This window comes from Ammospiza nelsoni, chromosome 3 (genome assembly GCF_027579445.1).
Source record: "Ammospiza nelsoni isolate bAmmNel1 chromosome 3, bAmmNel1.pri, whole genome shotgun sequence".
In the NCBI taxonomy this organism is placed as follows: Eukaryota; Metazoa; Chordata; class Aves; order Passeriformes; family Passerellidae; genus Ammospiza; species Ammospiza nelsoni.
This window is the reverse complement of record NC_080635.1, coordinates 70,997,133-71,016,926: the sequence shown is the minus strand read 5'-3', so window position 1 is coordinate 71,016,926 and position 19,794 is coordinate 70,997,133. Positions and strand designations below refer to the sequence as shown.

General features: G+C 39.0%; 1 protein-coding gene across 1 annotated transcript in view; it reads right to left on the bottom strand.

Annotated features, from left to right (window-relative positions):
- The window catches only part of CD2AP (CD2 associated protein), a 76,609-nt gene that overhangs the window by 19,847 nt on the left and 36,968 nt on the right, over positions 1-19,794 (bottom strand). Inside the window, exons 3-9 of the mRNA XM_059467285.1 lie at positions 19,074-19,227; positions 15,453-15,553; positions 11,310-11,430; positions 8,362-8,546; positions 4,922-5,030; positions 2,139-2,230; positions 499-603 (exon numbers count right to left, since the gene is read on the bottom strand). Of these exons, the coding sequence (XP_059323268.1) occupies positions 499-603; positions 2,139-2,230; positions 4,922-5,030; positions 8,362-8,546; positions 11,310-11,430; positions 15,453-15,553; positions 19,074-19,227 (867 nt within the window). The remainder of the gene's footprint in view (positions 1-498; positions 604-2,138; positions 2,231-4,921; positions 5,031-8,361; positions 8,547-11,309; positions 11,431-15,452; positions 15,554-19,073; positions 19,228-19,794) is intronic.

Genomic DNA, 19,794 nt, shown 5'->3' with positions numbered 1-19,794 from the left:
CACAAGATGGTGAAAAACATTTCTAAATCCTACCCAAAAAATATCCTTCGTATACCGCAGCCTACTGCAAGTTTTGACATGGAAAAATCCCAATCAGACCCAGAAGGGTCACTCAGCATTTTGTAATTACAGTCACTTAAGGACTTGAGACGGAAAAAACCAACAGCTTATCTCCTTCCTAAACAGTAAGGGTTTAATTTAGTAATCAGTAACATGTAACACCATGCTTTCATAACTACATCCTTTTCTAAATGACCTGATCATCCTCATTAATTACAGTTAATCTCAAAAAACATGCCTCACTTTAGTATTTATGGACAAGTTAAACACAAAGATTAATCTTTTCATCTTTCTTCTTTTATACAACTAGGTCAAGATAAAGTTAAAACTGCCACAATTGTAATATTTTAAGCAGCATAATGTGCTGTGACTTTTTTTATTCTCTACATTTTCATTAATAGTTTTTTGTGATACTAAAAAATAGGTGTAAGAACTTACAGGGAAGTCTTTATCAGACTCTTGTATTTGAACAGCAAAGTTATCTGGGAAGACTCCTTCTTTGCCATTGAGCTCTCCTCTCCACCAGCCTGGCTCTCCAGTGTCCTAAAACAAACAGCAGGTCATTTCAACCAGTATTTACCTCTTCCCCAGAAGAGATACAGTTACACAACAGCTTCTTCCCTTTTACTCACAACAAAGTAATTGTTTGTGTGAAATTGGCCAACTTAACGAGGGGAAACAGCTACAGATTGGATCAGGTTTGGTCAGGTTTTGTTTGTTTTCTAAAATGCAGGATGAAATTATATTACATCATATAAGATAACAGTGTAAGGATAAGATCTGCAAAGGGAAGGAAAGTACATAAACCCAGTTAAGACCTAACACACAACATTTGATCTTCTCAGCTTCCTTAACCAGCAAGTTATTCAGTAAATACTCCAAATGTTACTGGCATGACGCACAATTCTACTAAATAAAAGTGATTCTCATATGATGGATTAGCTCCACTGGTCTGAAAAGGGTGAAGAAGCAGAAGAATATATCCCCTGAGAGAAAAAATAACCACACTATGAGAAAATACAGTATTGGATAATTATTTCAGTGGCAGAGAACTCCATTACATGATGTCACTGGATGAAGGCCTCTGTCCATAACACAAAGTATGATGTTGTACTTTACCAGCATAAATAACAGTTTTCCCCTGTGCCTCAGATCAAAAAAAAATCACAGAAACCTACAATGGTTTGGGTTGAAGGGATCACACAGTTCAAACCCCCTGCCATGGGTAGGGATGCCACTCAGTCTGGACAACTCTTCTTAGCTCCACTTTGAACCAGTGTGTGCTTGGGATAAATTGGTTTAAAAAGACAGAGAGGCAAAAGATTGACTGAAGACGGGGTTGCTGTGTTTACAAAAGGGCTTCCATAACTACTCATTTCCACTGTACTTATGATCAATGATGCTCATAATAGCAATCACTTAATGCCACAGAATTGAAGTTTTAATAAAGAAAAATGTGTTAAGTCTTCTTCTGCAATTGAGCGAAAGTTGAAGATTAAACTTTCCACTTTTTTAGAAAAGTCATTATTTCTTAATATAGGCAAGCATACTGACTAACAAAAGTCTGCATAGTAGTACAGGGAAATTAATTATGGATAGCTTTATTTTCTGTTTAGAATCATCTCTGCATCAAAATGATCTATCAAAAAGGTGCTTTCAGAATTCAACACAAATGAGTACATTCAACTAAATAATCACGTTTCTCTTACAGACAGAAAGCATCACTAATTTCTGTCTGGTTATTCTGAATACTCAGGGAACAAGAACTGTTTCTGAAGGTAAAGGGGCTGTTTGAAAGCTTTTCCCATTTCCTCACTGAAAAGGCATTTGGTACTGAGTGTACACTGATCCCAATGGCATTTGAGGACCCCAAGATAACTCCCACTCTGGAACAATCTTTGAAGTCACCTGTATCTCCATCAAGGGCAGAAGCAAAGAGTTGACTCTCACATGAGAGAAATCAGTCTACAGGAATATCTGCTCCAACAGACACTCCTGCTTCTCAGTTCATACACAACCACCCTGTACAAAATTCACCAAAGCCATACACACGGCCAGAGCAGACCCAGCTTTCTTACCTTACTGATTATTTGAATGATCTCGCCTTCTTTAAAGCTAAGTTCATCATTTGAGCCATCATAGGAAAATATTGTCCTGCAATATTCCTTGGCTGCAACAGAGGAGCACAATTAATCTGGATACCATGGGCAGTAACATTCCTTATAACAGCTCACTTATGCTGTCTGAGAGCTGAGAAATTCTCACTATAATCACACTTTCCTTCTAGACCAGCCACCTGAGAATGATTTATGAATATTCAATGAAAGGAAAAATAAGATTATATACTTATTGAGCAAAGGAAATAGTTCTTTGAGAAGGTAGAAGCATAAGCCCCAAAGCCTTTTTTTTTCACAACTTAATTCAAGTACTCTGATTTCAGAGGGAGAAAAGAGGCATTAAAAGTGTAACAGTTAAAATTGTAACAGCACGTCTACCCCCTGAATAGCATTTATATATTCAATTCTGAGCTACTTTACACAAAAATGATTTCAAGCTTATTAGAGTTTTTATGTATTTTCTCAAAATCGATCTAAATTTCAAATTTGTGGTCCTAATTAAATACAGGCAGCTATCTTCAACATCCTTCATTAAGTGATATCCCTTATTAACATGTACAGCTACAGAAATTTCAGGCAGCAGACTTCAGAAATTGTGCAGTGAAACTAAGTAGCTAAAGCAAAGGCATTCCTTGGCTAAGCACCTGAAACCAGAGCTCATCTGAGCCATCAACTGTCGGCCACAGGCTCTTCTGCAAAAGCAGAAAGAATAATTCTTTTCTTTCCATTTGGAACAGTTCAAAACTAATCCATTTTAAACTGTGGTAACAATTGAAAAGGCAAGAGGATTTGTTTTCCTTTCCCACACTGGCACAAAAACAACCATGAGAAAGGCCAAAATACATAAACATAGACTTTTTAACCCCAGCACATTTTAAACAATTTAGCAGCTAAAAAGGTTGCATTTCTGTATCTGACACACTAAGAAAGAGGAAGCAAACAAAAAGGACTCTTTAGCTGCTGCCATAACCTATCAGGTGTTTGGCACTGACAGCACAATGAGCAGCTGCTTCACCCTCCAGTTAGAGCAGCACACCATCAAGTCACAGAATCACAGAATCATCTGCAATTCTTAATGATAGCTTTTGCTGGGTGCCAAGAGAATAAATCAGTTGCAGTCAAACCTTTTTGCTGTTGTTGTGTTTTGTTTAATCAAGATACACATCTTTAGATTTAAAAATGCACAAATTGTATTCACAAAGAAAAAGGAGTAATAACCACTATGTTAAAATGCCAAAGTATGCCAAGCTTAAAGAGATAATATATATAGATTTTGTATCCTAACATAACTGGGGGAAAGAGGGATCAAATTGTGATTATTTTACTTTTTAAAGAAAATATTTTTATATCCTTGCACCGGAGGCCAAAACAAACTTCCAAAACCAGAAGAGCCTCACTGCAAAATAAGCCAACCTAGCCTAAACATTTCAGAGATCTGTGTTTATATGCTAAGAGATGAACACAGTTTATTTTAAAACCTAGTCTCTCAAAACTGAGGATGAGACACGTCAACTACACTATGGTCTATATTTAAATAAAACACTAAGGAAGAAAAACAAGCCTAAGGTTTAAGAGGTTCTTATCTGGTGTCTATAGGTATTACCTACTGATGTTCTCCTACAGCTTCCATTACTGTCACATTTAAGTTCCTCTTTGATATATTTGCTTCTCTGGGAAAGAGACTCAGCAGGGCTACAGGATTAGATCAACTTCCACGCTTTTAGCATGAGATGCACCTGAATCTATTAAAGGAGCTAAATACTGAATGCTTTGAGTGTCCAGCATTGAATGTTGGGATTTTTTTCTAGGCAGAGTTAATTTTTATGCATATTTTTAGACAAGTCAAATTTCACAATGCTCAGGGCTGCACATTGTCTTGCTGGTTCTTAGAGCAATAGCACTGGAATGGTTTAAAAGCAAGATGTTGTAGTTTTCTTATTTCTGCAAATTATGCATTCCATAGAAAACAACACACCAAAATAAGGTACTTCCACGTAAAACAAAAATATACTTAAAATTACAATACAGAAGTTGACAAAATGTCTGCTCTGGAACCAGGGAAATGAGCAGTCTACACATCACATAATCAAAGTTAATTTTTTATAGGGATTGGCACTCCCACAAGATGTTTTGGGTTGACTTAAAAATATCTCTCTTGATAAAACTGTGCAATTTGGCAGCTAAATGAAGTCATAAATTCTTAAAAGATAAAAAAGAAAAATAAAAAAAACCAGCATAAACAGAATCACAATGAAACGGGATTACAAAGGGAGGAGACCTCAACACAACCCAAGCACCAACTTTCAGATGCATGCTGCCACCTCCACAGAAAATCCCGAGCCTAAAAAGGAACTTGTGTAACCTGGGGACAGAAATTGTGCTGGGAGACTGTTCCATGGAAATAGGTCTCCAGCATCCCATCAGAATCAAAGCAGGCAGAAAGTAAACAACACATCAACAGAAAATTAATGCAAAATGACTGCTGCAATAGAAGTTCCTATGCCAGCCTTATTTTGTTCTGGGAGATAACCCTACAAATGTTTTTGATTTTTTTTCTAAAGAAATGTAAGCAAAAATTAGTTTAGACTTTTTTGCACTTGCATAACTCCTCAAGGGTACAGAACATTACACAAAACTTCAGTACACGCAGACATTTTAGATTTTAACACCAAAAAACAAATTACTAACCAAATAGTTCATAAGAAAGACTACCACATGTCAGATTTAATATCCATCAGCCTTACCTTTTGGTTTGCTTTCAGCTTCTGGTTTTATTACTTCAGGTGTGTTTTCAGTTTTTGTTGTACTGGGAAAATGAATTAACTTTGTTCCAGGAGAATGGTTAGGTAATGGCTGTATTAAGGAAAAAAAAATTAACAAAAATTCTTTCGAGTTTTGTTTGTTATTAGGCTACAGAAGATACTGAATTTTTCATTAGCTGAGATGATGAAAATTACCATCTCCAAGAGATTTAATGAGTTTTCCCACTAAGTACATAGCTTACTGTATTTACTTCACTGCAGACACTGTAAATAGAGTTTGTCCACTGGTCAAAAACAGAGCACAGCTTTCAAACAACTGGAAGATGATCTCAGGATATGGCCTACTACACTTTAGCCATTGTATTTCAGCAGTTCCAGGTGTTACTCTCCCATTAGCCTGAATATTGCCTCCTCCAGCACATAACAGAAGCAGTTATTTAACAGCTCTGCTCTCAGTAACTCTCTGCCCTTGCTTACCCTGCACTGGAATAAGGCAAGGATACTCAGCAGCCATACAGCACTTCAGACAAGCAGTTTTTAACTACTCAGACAAATGAAAGAACATGAAAACCCCGTCCCAGCTTCCCTTCACTCTCAGCAATTTGTACAGAACAGTTCAAGTGTCACTACAGATTTCCCCTAAATGAAAAAAACAAAGAGGCATTGCCACAAGTTTCAGAGCTTAACATCTAACTAAAATATATTACAGAATATTTAATTTTTCCCCTCAGAAACTTACTGAGCTGCCAGGCAGATTCCGACAGCTTCAGCTGCATCCACCTCTTCACACCCAGAGCTACAAACACAGAATATGATCTTACAATCAGTACTCACCTGAGCAGCCCTAACAGCATTACTGATATGAAAAATCCCACTGCCTTTAGTTACTCTGCTCATTTTCATCTACAGTTCTACTTTGCAGATCTTCTACTGTCAGAGAACCTGGATTTACTCTCCTTAGAGCCAGACAATGCCTGTAGGCTGATGTTTGGTGCCTCTGACATACCATAGAAGAAGCCAAGGTCATTTGGGATGTTCCTGTAGTTCCTATGCAATTTAACTCTCTCCAGAAAGGTATATGAAGGAAGCACTAAAATAACCCTCCTCTGAGATTAAACACCTCCAACATGGAAATAGTTCTCTGCATTTCCCCCTTCCAATGTAAGATGCAATTAGGAATAAGAGAGAAAGTTTAGGCAGACAGGGTATAAATAGCCTGAGCCCATGTGGGATGTTGGGAGAGCTGGAAGGATTTCCTGCAGCAGCATATACACTCTTGGGCCCTTCATATCCATCAGTGCTCAGCCTTACTGTGCTGAACAGCTTGAATTTTCCAAGGGAAAAGAGACCTCTCCTCTACACAGCCTTCTTTTTTTTTTCTTACTGTCCTAAAAGACTGACAGTGCTCTCCAAGCATTTCATCAGCTAACACCAAAGCAAGTTAAGCACAAATCCAAGGAAGCCATCTATTTTTACAGGAGCTTCATGAGAATTATCTCCCTTGGGCTCTCCATGCTGTTCTGTAAGTCTGCCCACCTTTGGAATGACTTTGGCAATAAGTATAAGTGGAATATTAAGTGCTAAACTAAATTGTTTATTTCTCTGACATTAAGCTATGCAAAACTGTTTTTTCACTTCATTTCCTCTCTTGATGAGAAATGATCAGACCTTTCCAGACAGGCCAACCAAAACTGTACAGCATATGTCACTGCATATATACAGTCAAATAGAACAATCCAAAAGGTCTGAGCAGACTTCATATTAATTGCACAAGTTTGGAAAGACTCTTTATGTTCCCAAGTGACAAGGCAGACAGTAGGGAGGCACCCTTTTGAATGATCAATCTCATGACAAGAAAGCAAACTGGAAGCTAGGTCCTGAAAACCTACTCTAACAGCATTCACATGAACATCACAGTAGTGATCACAGCCTGCCACATCAAGGGACAAAGGGGAGGAATGAGGAGAATCCATGTGACTTCACAGAATCATGGAGAAGTTTGAGCTGGAAGGGACCTTCAGTGACCATCCAAGACCAACTCCCCGCCATGAGCATGGACACCTCCTATAGAACCAGGCTGCTCAAAGCCCCATCCAGTCTGGCCTTGAACAATCCCAAAGATGTGGTAACCATAACTTGGGTGGACAATCTGTTCCAGTACCCCACCTCCCTCACCATGAAGAGCATCTTCCTCATCTCCTCTCTTTTAGTTCAAACCATTGCCCCTTGTCCTCTCATTACAGACCTCAGTAAAAAGTCTCTCTCCATCTATATATCCATCTATGTATTGAAAGGCTGCAGTAAGGTCTGCCACAGACCTTTTCTAAACAACACCTTCTTTAGGAAGCAACATTCCCCAAGCTTTCAACAGAAGGCAACACACTTGCAATTTTTCCAAATCATCTGATGCTCTGAAACAAACACTACACATACCACGCCATTGCTCTGAGCATTGCTACTGAAGAAAAACACATTCAAGGAAGTCTCTGATCCTCCCCTCCTCCAAGGGACTCGTCTCACTTTTTGCCCTACATCAATACAATTATTACCATGGCAGAGGAAAACAAATCACTCACCAGAACAGCATTAATGACCATAACCCACAAACAAATTGAAATAGACAAAGGCTTTAAAAGCTGTCTCTATCACCTGAGTCAAAACTGGACTATCTCAGCTACCTTTAATTACCAAAAGCTGAAAATCCATATATAAGCTCTTGGAATAGTAAGCTCAAGTGAAAGGACTGTGCATTGTTCCTGTGTTTCCAAGGCGTAAGGACGCTCTTGAGTTCAGATCAAAATAAAATTCAAACAAAGAATAAAAGGGCTCCTTTTCCCACTCCACCATTAAAAAAAAATGGGGAAAAGAAAATGCAAAATCCTAGAACTGCATTTCTGTATAAGGCTTACAGGCTTACACAACCAGTAATTTATGAAGCTTGGCAGCACTCACTGAAGGTAATGGCAGCTGACACCTAGAACAGCAGTCTCAACATCCACCAAAACTTGAGAAAAAACCCCAAATAAGCCAAAACACAATGAAATGCCAAAATATTCCTTGTTTTAAAAAACAAGTTTAACTTATATTGGTAGACCTAATCTTCTCCCAGACTATACATAAAGTCTGTTACAAGGTGAACCAGAGGGACCTCACACTGCAGATGGTTTGAGATGCCACTGTCATGGCTCTGAAAAGAGAATTTATGTATCAGCTTGGTTTTTAGTCTCTAATGATTTAAATATCAAGACATTTGAATAGACCTTTTGGAATCAATGTTAAATACAACTTACTGTGAAACATATTCAAGGAGATTTGTTTTGTTTTATAGGCAAGAGCCCGATGAGAGGGTAATGGTCAGATTCCACATCTCCTAAATTATTTTTACAGGAAATCTCAAAAGAATAATATGTACCACTACAAACCTTATCTTGCTTTTTATCCTCTGATTCATTACTGGATAATCTTGTTTTAAGTTTCACTGAGCCTTCCTTAAAGATATCTCCAAACCCAACACCTCGGATTTTCTTTGGCTGTGCTGGTCCCAAAGCAGGTTCACTCCCATTTCCTGGAGAGGTCACAGGTGAGGTAGGACTATTGAAAACAGGCTCTGAAAATAAAATAAGAAAGGGAAAGCTATTTTAAAAGCTGAAATTATTTATTTGCTCTTCTGGGAAAAAAGTGGAAGCAGCACAGTTTTGTGCACTCCTCCTGATAAAGAGCTTTTCAAGGAACACCACTGTAGCTGTAACACCTCATATTTGTTCTCATTTTATATTTAATGTAAGACCAACTTAAATCCCACCAGTTTTGTCCTGATTACTCTGGCAACTAAGTCAACAGCTCACTAATATTCTTGCTATTTCAATTATCACTCAGGATCCACAGCCTGTTAACATCAGTGTTTTCCATTAGTTGTATGAAACGCTGCTTATGCACTCTCTGAAAATGGCATTTTAGTCCAACATTTAAAAGCTTCTCATTTGAACAGCTACAACCACAGAAAGCAATAATCAATAAAGGTTCATAATGAATCCAAACATGTTTCAACTGTCACAGGAAAACAGAGTGTATTTCAGTGGTAGTGATGCCTCTCAAGGAACCAGAGACATTTTCCTACTGCTCAAAATGCTCCAAGCACTCAAACCAGATACAGTTGTTGGAAATCAATCACTGCTGGATAATTCAACTATTTACAATTCTTTTAATCTTTCAGTTTTAAGGGACAGCATTTATCCACCCCCCAGAAATGTATTTCAGAGAATAACTTAATTTTGTTGCTAAGAGCTTTACAACTTCTTTAAAGAAGTTTTTAAACTATGGTTAGATCTGTTCAAATCTATAAATTAGTATACATAGTCAAGCAACTTTTGCATGCAGAATTCCAGGAGACAGTCATGTGAAAGCAGACAGTTTTTATCAACCAGAGTCAAAATGGCCTCCACGTCTTTTAGCCTTTGGGTGAAGTTCTTTTCAGCCCATGCAGGCCTGTGAACTGCAATAAAGATTAAAGCCTCTTCCTCCTATCATTAATTTAAGATATTTTGATGGTATCGTGAAGCTAAGTTCTCTTGACTTCAGTTGCTCACCTTTTGTCCACCCAGCTGCTCTTTATTTAGTTATATCCCCCTCATATCTCATAGGACAGTTAAACATCCCTTTGGTGGGCAAAGTCCAGGCTGCACCTTTGAATGACCACAAGTGAGTGAAAGGAAGTTTCACTGTTTCCCAAGAGTGAGGAGGGAACCAAAAGGTACTCCAGACCCTGACTGTGAAAGTACTGAGCATTAAATACAACCCCTGGGGGATGAGGGCTGAACACACCAACTTGTTAGGAACTGACAGGAAATACAATTACTTCTAATTACTGTGCAGTGTCACTGATCTCAGAAAACAGGAATTAAGATCAATATATACCCATTTGTAAATTCACTGCACCAGACCCCACTAAACTCAGGGAACTTGACCTCCAAGGAAACAGCCAGTGAGCTATTTAGGACTGCTCAAGTCAAGGTCTAATTTTATGCTACCGTGATTTCCACAACTTCCAAAAAACATTCCAAGCCAGGCTCTTCCCTATGTCTGAGCAAGATCTTGTTTGAAGCAATCAGTACTGGACACCATGTAAATGAGGGTGCACATTGCCACAAGGTAAAAAAAAAAACAACCTGTTTTTCTCGAATGTTAGACCACTGTCTTTTAAAAATCAATTAACTCCTGCTATGATGTTCCCAAAAAACATTCCTGTTTCAGCAATACCATATGACAAGTCCCCTTCAAATTGATCTTCACAGATTGAAATGTTTCTAAAGTGCATTTTCAAGGGAACAGAGTAATTGCCTGTAAAACACAGACCCGCCTGGCACCACCAGGCCATTGCTCAGCCACAGAGCATCTGCTTCTGCCCCAGCTACACAGTCATGGCTAGAAAAGGACAGCCAAATGTAAATGCTGCCTTAAAAACATCTTATTGTTAGATTAAAATACAATCTAAGGCCTAAGAACTGGGATCTGTCACGGTCATATTTTCTGAAAAATCCCTTCACCGGGATTTCTTCTCCTGGGAAGCTGAGAAGCCTCAGAAAAGAACGAAAACAGTAATTATCTGATTGCTGCTCCTGTGTTTGGAATGTGGTTTGGACATTGTTTACCAACAGGTGCATGTTTCATTGGTTTCCTGTGACTTTCTTTTACTTAATGACCAATCACAGCCAGCTGTGCTGGACTCTGAGGAGTCAGTCACGAGTTTTTCATTACCATTCTTCTTAAGCCTTCTGTCTGTATCCTTTCTCTTTCTTTAGTACAGTTTTAGTATAAGATTCTTTAATATAATATAATACAATACCATAAAATAATAAATCAGCCTTCTGAGAACATGGAGTCAGATTCCTCATCTCTCACTTCATCCTGGGGACCTCACAAACTCAAGAGGGATCTCCTTCCTTGGACTTATTTTAAGTTGAGGCTCTCCACACTGTTTTGATTCCCAAATAACTTGGTTAAACACTTGAATTTTCTGTTTTAGAGAGCTCATGTCTGTGAGAATAAGACTAAAAAAAGCTGTTAAACAAAAGAATAATTTTATATCCAAGTCTAAAAAATATCAACTTTGAATATTATAAAATTTCTAATGATAAAGTGTATACCACACATTTGCAAGATTAAGACTTTGACTGCAATTTTATTATGAGTGAAAATGGGAGCAGACATGTATCCTCATATTCAGCATTAACACTTTCTGGAAAGAAATGGGAACATCATTATTAGGAAGATTGAATTCTTTACAGCTTTGTTGTACTTTAACCATAATACCCCAAATTATACCAGAAATCAAAAATTACTTTGCTAAGAGTTTGCACAAACAGAACACTACCTGTGTCATCCAGAGCATCCTGTGTTTCTCCATCATCCGTTGATTCCAATTCTTTCACAAAGTTTGAAGGAAACATCCCTGCCTTGCCATTCAGTATTCCACTCCACCATCCTTCTTCTACCTGTATAGAAATATTTTGCACATTACCAATGGAGTAAAAAAGAAATTCCTTTCAATTCCATACAAACTCTACAACCAACTTAGGGGAAAGTTCAAATTATCATTATTTCTTTAGAAAGAAATCTACCAAACATGCAGAAGTATTAGACAAAAAGAAGAGGAAGAAAACAATTAATTGTTACTTGTATCATTACAGCAATGATCCTAACAGCAGATTAGGCCCATTTCAATTAATCCCAAAAAAGCAGCAAAATGTTCATCAACGTTCTCAAAACAGAATAAGAGGCATTGCACATTTAATGCAACAAATAAGTATTAATTTGTTCATGAAATACAGATGAAACTTTGAGTCTGTGTGTCCATGGAAATTTTTATGTGTTTTTGTTGTCCATCTGTCTTTTCCTCTGTCTTGTCCAGTTTCTACAAGTCCCGCTCTGACTGGCCTCATCCATGGGGCAGCTTCACACAATTTTGATCAAAAGATGAGTTGGAAAGATTAAACTTCTACAGATAATGTGGAGTAGAACAGAGAAAAGCCCTTAAGGACATCAGAGAAATGGAAAATTAATTGATCCACCACCTAGCAGGAGACTGAACAGCACAGCCTGGCCCTAGATGTACCACAGGGGCAGGGACCTGCCCCATCAGAGCTGACCAACCTCGCCAAGTGCACAAGGATTTTGTGGTGGTACACCACAGTCCTAAGGCCAGCAACATATTGGAAAGCTTATCAGGAATACCCCACATGGTCAAAAGCAGAACAAGCAAAAGCAGGGCAACAAGAGGTGATGGGGTAAAATGATGCCAAAGGACTAAGAATTGTGCCCTTTGAATTTATGAACAGTTTTCAAAATATCTTAAATAAATTCAGTTTATTTACCTAATGAGCACTAGTTAAAAACTACAATTAAGATAAATTTTCAAAATCTTTTATTTAGGTTGTCCTGTTTTGAGGCTGGAAAGCTGTTCTTAAGAAAGGAAAGCAAGAAGAAAAGGAAAAAGCAAACCAAGCAGCAGCTGTTTGCCTTATCTTTTTATAGCCTGTCTTTTTAGGTCACTATGCCTGACACACAGGCACAGTTTTTAAATGCCAGTCCACCTCCAGGCAAGCAGAGCCCAAGGAGAACCTGGCAGCTGCAGACATAGGCAATGAAAAGAGCACTGTTGTTTTTAAAGGCATCCTGATGTGAAAATACAGCTTTGTTGTGGATGGTTCAAACTCAGAGACTGGGCCTCTGAAACAAATTTTAAGCACAGATTTCTGGCAAGTGCTGCCCAGGCTCTGGCACCTCCACCAGGTTTGATGGAACACAGAAAATTAAAATAAAAATGCCTTGACTCACCCACACCACTCACTCAGGAGCCACGAGACAGGAACTTTTAATGGTTACAGTACAGAAAGTGACCTGAGCATCCATTTATTCCTCTGCTAAGAGATGTGGTCAGCAAAGCACTTTACAGCAAAGCAAAGTGATGCCAACTCAGAGGCACTCAGGAACAAACCCAGAATTTCCTGGGCACACTCACTCAGCCTCCTCACCATACTGCCTTTATATAAACCCCTGACTAGACACAAATTGCATTGCCAGAAAAGGTTTCTTTCATCAACATTATGACACAGGCTAAAGAAGCTGTCCATGCTTTGGTGGAGAACATCTGCACATCTGTTAGCAGCAGCAACACAGATGACAATTTCATAACCCCTCTCCTCCATTCCAAAATATTATCATATGATCCAATTTCCACAAGAGAGCGGTACAGCTCTGGTACACACACCAGAACTTTTTTTTCAGTGTGTATCCCATCAACTTATTTGCACAAAAAACACAGTCTTCCAAAGAAAAAATGGAGAAGAAGGCTGAAACAAGCAGCTTTACCAATCTGTTATGTTTTTTTTTTCTAAAAACTTCCCTAATGATGTTATATGACATTTTATTTCACTTGAAAAAACAGCATGCAAATACTAAAACTATAATACTACAAAAATAAATCTGCTATTTAGTGCTGCTCCTGACAGGAGAGAGGGGAAGATATAAAGGAGAAACCAAGGTTTTAGAGCAATGACAGTCACCATATGCACTCTGTGCATGTTCTTCATGTGTAAAACCCACGTGACTTTCTAGAAACAAAAAGCCCTGTGGATTCAGCCAGCACATTGCACAATTTTCTTCCCAAAAAGTTACTTCTGCTCTCTTCAATATCAACCATTTAATTACTGAACCCATTTGCCTTCACCTTTGATTTCATGATCAGTGGTGTCATTTATATCAACTCAATTTACAAAAAGCACTCAAGGGCTAAATACTGAATTATTCTCAAGTAACTGATAGAGCCAATCCCCCTCACAGAGCTGACTTTACCTTATTTTCCCCATAGGAAAAGGTGACCAAACAATTTTTCCTTGAAGTAAAAGTTACAAGTCTGCATGCACAGAAACAGCACCTTTTCCATATAAACACAAAGAAGCAAACTATCTCACAGTACTGAGGACAAATTACCTAAGACAAGTTATCCCAGCATATTGCACAACCCATGGACAGTATTTTCTACCATTGTTTACATTTCTGGTCCCATCAGTACAGTTTCATGAAGCAGACAGACATAGTCTACACCTGTCAGGTCTTTTCTACGTCACCATGAAAACAGTGTGCAAACAGTTCTGTGACCATACTATTTTTCTATCAGATAGCATCTCCCTAAAAATTTGTTGAAGAAGTAGCAAAGACTAGGTACTACAAAAATGTATTTTCAAATTATCAAAAAGGAATAAGCATGGAAACTAACAGAAAAAAAATCTAAATAATAAAATATAATCCACACTTCCTTAAGAAACCAGATGAGGAAATGCTCTGATTTTTTTATTCTGTTTGGCTACTTGGCCATTTCTGGTACATGACAGCACACTCCCCTCTGAAAATAATTCCAGATGCCAACACACGCAAGCAAAAGAGTTGTTTCCACAATAGTTCACTGCATGTGCTCTCTCATGAATGCTTACACTGGACCATCCAGTCACAACTGCCAGTGCAGGCACCATCCACAAATTAAAGTGCTGAGGTGACCCAGGAACACTCCTCAAAAAACACCCACACACAAAGGCATTTATGAAACTGCGAGTTCAGTGAGCAGGTTTAGCAAGTCACTTGCTCTGTTTACTCTCAAATGTTAAATTCTGGAAGTATTAGTAAAAATGCATCTAAGGACATAGCTTTTTCCTTGCTAGGAAAATGGAAGAGGCCTTCCTGGCAACTGTCAGGTTAGCACTCTCTTCCAAAGAGGGTCATGCACATGAAAAACAGTCTCATAAAGCTACTTAAAAAGCATCGCCAATAGCACATGGCTAGAAAGAAAACTTCACTCTGCCTCCTCAGAGCTTCAGGGAGGAAGAGATGGCACCAGGGAAGGTCAGAGCCTGCTGTGCAGAAGTTTTCCTCTGAGTTCTAAAAATGTTCCTTCCACAATCACTCTGATCTTGTCCACAGCTTCCCTGAAAGATTTCACTCCTCTGACACATACAAGCTTCCCACCACTGCTATTGAATAGAAGAGCCACCAAGGAAGCACATGGATAAGAAAAGATAAGAAAAGATAAGAAACCACCACTCCAATTCAATGGGTCTACGAGAGAACTTGAAACTGGCAAATCAAGTCAAATAACATTTTTCACCTGTACCAATTTGGAGTATGTCTGCCTAAAGAAACTGGTCCAACAGTTTTACCACAAAGCATCCTAAAGCCAAGGATCACACACACAGGGCCAAAGAACTGCAAAACCCTTTCAAACAATGAATCTGTGTAATAGATCACAATTTATTACTGTGATGATAAAATATCTCTTCTAAACATCTAGCATATATGGTTTTAGTATTAGATCCTGAGAGAAAAAACTCCAGAATTATTAATTTTAGCTGCAAAATCACTACTTCCCATGCTATCTTCCCGACAAGCTTGTAATACAAATAATCAGCCAAAAAAGTGGTTTGACTCTCAGCACATGAATGGCCAGCTCTGTAGAACACCTTACCTCATCAATGATGTCAATCACATCCCCCAGCTTAAGCTCCAGCTCATCCTCATTCTGTGGGATGTAGTCGAAGAGCACTTTGCACTGCCGCTTCTTGGACCCTGATCCAAGGGAAACACCAGAAGTAAGAACACTCATAAAGGAGAACCATCCCTCCTACACCCTGCTCCTGAAGACCCAGAAACCATTCCAAAAAGCTATGTGGCTTTTGATCCTTATTTTGTGGTTTGCTTGGGTCACCTTAGGCTAGGGAGCCATGGTTCTGATAAACGAACACTATACCAATTACCAACCTGCTATAAAAAGCATGTTGACACAAGCAAGTCAGGTAAATCCCCACTACAGTGATTTCTCAAGCTATTTCCCAACCAAAATTTGCAGGAATGGCAATCACTGCCAGTTAGTATCTACTTGGAAGAAAAGGTACAAGTTTGAGCTTCCAGTCCTTAAGTAATCCTGAAAGCAGGAACAACTTTTGTTATGCACCACACTGGAGAGTTCACAGACCTTCCGGCCTCTAACAAGGACCTTGCTAACCACAGCTGTGCAGTCATGCCAACATTTGCTGGGCTCATATTTCAAAATATGAACTCATTTTTATCTGTGAATTAAAGAAAAACCTACCTTTGCTCAGTGCCAGTATGGCACCCAATAATTGAAACTGTCCATTAGCAGTCTTCGACAAAGACAAGATGAAAATCAAGTGCAGTTTTTAGTTGTTTGCCCCATACCATTAAAGCACTGCAGACATTAAAAAGGCAAAATGACATCCTGAGAGGGGAGAGCATTGAAGTGGCTTCTGAGAACTCAAGCCCTGCAGCCACAGCGGTGTGAACCCACACTGCCTAATTACTCTGCACATATCCTGGAGCGCTGCTCCTGCTGAACCCAGACAGTTTATGCACTTCTCCTTCAAAAACAAGAGGCCATGCCTTCAGACCTTTTCCACAACAGAGCAGCCAGCATACTTTTGAAGACAATTATCATCTTGAGCTATGACCCATGCATGCTCCCTATCCTCCTCAAAAACCATCTGCCACAGTTTAAATGAAAATATCAGTCAAAAGTTTGAAGTGGTAAAGCCTAAGCTTACAGTAGCTGTGTGATTTCCACGCTCTCTCTCTAATACTTTGTACTCCTTCCACACTCAAGCTTCAGCAATTAAGATTAGCTGTGTAAAAACATTTCAAAACACAGACACTGCCTCCAAGATTGATCCTTGTCTTTTTACAGCACTGTTCAAAGTCCAGAGCAAGGCATTTAGAAAACCACACCCAGCATTCTCCATACAAAACAGGCCAGGCATCAAGCATCTAAAATTTTTGAGAGAGGGCTCACCAAATCAAGAATTTTCTACATGCTGGTATATGATCTATGCAAGAAACAAATAAACCAGAAATATGAAGCTTTATGGGTTATTTCTAGTAACACATAATTGGCTACATAATATACCCTGCTTTTACCTCCACTGGAACTCATGCACGAGCCCAGAGGGATTGCTCAGTTCAGAGTAATTGCAATAAATGGTTCAATAGTCTTTACTGCCTCCTGCAGTGCTCTCAAGGCTTCTGTTTGGTAGGAGATTAACCGATACCAAAAAAAGGTAAATTTAAAAGTCACTGCCATTTGGCATAAATCTGATCTCAGTGTTCCTTTACTTAGTGTAATTATATCTAAATGGGAGTGGGAGGGAGCCCATGGATGCATTTCACATCCAGAAACCTCCCTCTCCTCTGAGGTCTGTTTCAAATGACACAATTTAGGAAGTACTGCCTCCCACTTTTGAAAATCCCTAGCATAACCTAGGAAGGGAACCTGTCCTCTCAGAGAACAGAACTCCAGCTTAACATGCTGCTGCAGGACTGCTGGGCTGGCAGCCAGCAGGCAATTCTGTCCCTTCCCAAAACAACTTGTCTGGCTTCAGGTTTTGCTTGTTTTGTATAGGGTAAACCAAATTTAGCTCTTTGTTGCTGTTACGTAGCACAACTTCTGTATTTTCTTTCTGCTAAACACATGCAGACATCTAACTGATAGGAATTCTGCCTGCAGCTTATCACCCTCCTGACACAAAAATACCTGAATTCAGGGAGAGCTGCATGAAAGAAACTTAACTCTGTTTTTAACATTGTAAACCTCATTTCAGCAAGTGAAAAACCAGAAACACAAAGACAACTTAGCTCTAGAAAGCAAGTGATTGCCCAGGCACATAGCAAACAGGATCTGCAGGAGCTGTTCAAACAGTCTTCCAGGAAAAAGGGAACAGCAAGTGAAATGGAAATGCAGAGACTGTCACTGCAGCAGGTGCACAGCTGTGTGCCTAAAGGGAAGTGCTTGAACACCATTTTCTCCAGAAGGATGAGAGCAGCCAGAGCCCTGCAAAGAGACCAAGCTGTACCTTCAACCCTGGCCACCGGCACCAGCATGAGGATGTGACATGGAAAATATGGAAACATTCCAGGGTTAGGGTGACCAGAACAATAGCTGACAGCTGAACTGGTGTGAGATCATGTTCACAGAATCCTACAGCATCTCCAGGTGGAAGCACCCATAAGATCACATTGTTTCCCTTTCAGAGCCTGGCTGTATTTATCTAGGACCAGCATTAATCTTTCAGGTTGGATTTTTCCAAAGTCTGCTGTGTAAACACCCAACAGGCACCTAGACGCTTTTGCCAACATGCAAACACAGATCAGAGTCACTAAAAAGTGATTTTAAATCCTTAGTTTCCTAGAACAAAGTCTCAAAAAATTTGTAAAGGTGGTGGTGGTCCTGTGTCAGGGTTTTAAACAACAACTAGTGGAATATAAGCAAAACCTCAAAGCATACACATGCCAGAACCAGTAAGTTCTGAACTTTTTTAAAAAGCAAGCTTAAACAATAAATGCCTTCAAAACCTTTTCAGACAGAGGAAGCCACAGTAATTTAAAGGAATATCTTACAAGAGATTGGTATAACCAAATACAAATCACAAGCCCATTTGCTGGATGCAGGGAATGGTAAGCTTTCTTCTGTAGCCTTTAGTCATCTTGATATAAAAACTGGCATTATAACAAAGAAATCATGGATACAGAAGCACCAGTGCTACACTCCTGCCATCCTATTTGTTAGAACAAAAGGAAAACTACTATTTTTTTTTAATACCACAAACTACACCTTATTTCACACCAGAAGCAAGCCTATCAGGAAGAATCTGAACTATACAGCCCTTTCTTGTCAAAGCCTTGAATTTGTTGCAAAACTTGATGTTTTCATATTTCAACTTTTCTTTTAAAATGACCACAGGAAAAATTTTTATTATCATGAACAGGCCTGCAGCTCTCCATTCACGTATCTGATAATACAAACAGAGCTCACATGAAGTTACAAAGCCCTCTGTCATCTGGAAGGAGTCTAAATCCTGTTCACAGGAAAATTCATCCCTATTACTGGTGTTAAAAGCTACATTTGAGCTTTCTGCCCATACATACAGGAGCATAATTTGTCTTTGAATCAGTTTTTCTTTCTATGTTAATAGTTTTCCACGTAACCTTAAAACTAAGTCATGCATTAAATAATTCATGTTTATTTTTAAAATGCACGTCAGCAGCATGCACAATTGAAGGAACTGGAAAGACCACGTACTCTTCTTGAAGCCTTTGGACGGGGGATGAGGCTGAAATCCTCCTGCTGGAAGCCCATAGCTGCTCATTCGTTGCACAAGGCTGGCGACATTGCCAGATTTCTCCCTCCTGAGTGGCACAGCATCATACTTGGGCTCTACATCCTTCTTAACTTCCTGAAACAAGAGATTGAAAGACTCATTGGCCACTTAAATCACCCAAGAGGTCAGTGGTTTTAAACAGGTGCACCTTAGACTGACACATTTCAGATACTTACCCTTTGGGGTATAACGACACATTATACTCAAAAATCATGGCCTTCATCCTACAATTAAACATACCCAAGGCTGTAATAAATTTGACTTTTCCATACAACTGTGTTAGTAAACAGGTAATGTGCTGAGAAAATTCAGAAAAAGGGGCAGTATTTCAACCATCTACTCTGTATCTCAGAAAAGGAGCTTTGAATCCAGAAGTCTCATATTACAACTTTTATGAAACAGCTCATACTTGAAAACATTTTTAAGAATATAAATATTACTTGAATGACAGACTATTCAATATTTTCATACATAAAGCTGTATTAGGTGATCATCTCTGCCCCAGAAAGCTCCAAGGTGTTTTCAGACAAGAGATGCAATTGCACTGCTGAAAGGTGTGAGCAGAAAAGAAAGTGAGCTCCAAGAAACAGAGTGGGAGCAAGTGAGGGGGAAGATCTAAGAGGAAAATAAAAGAGATACCAT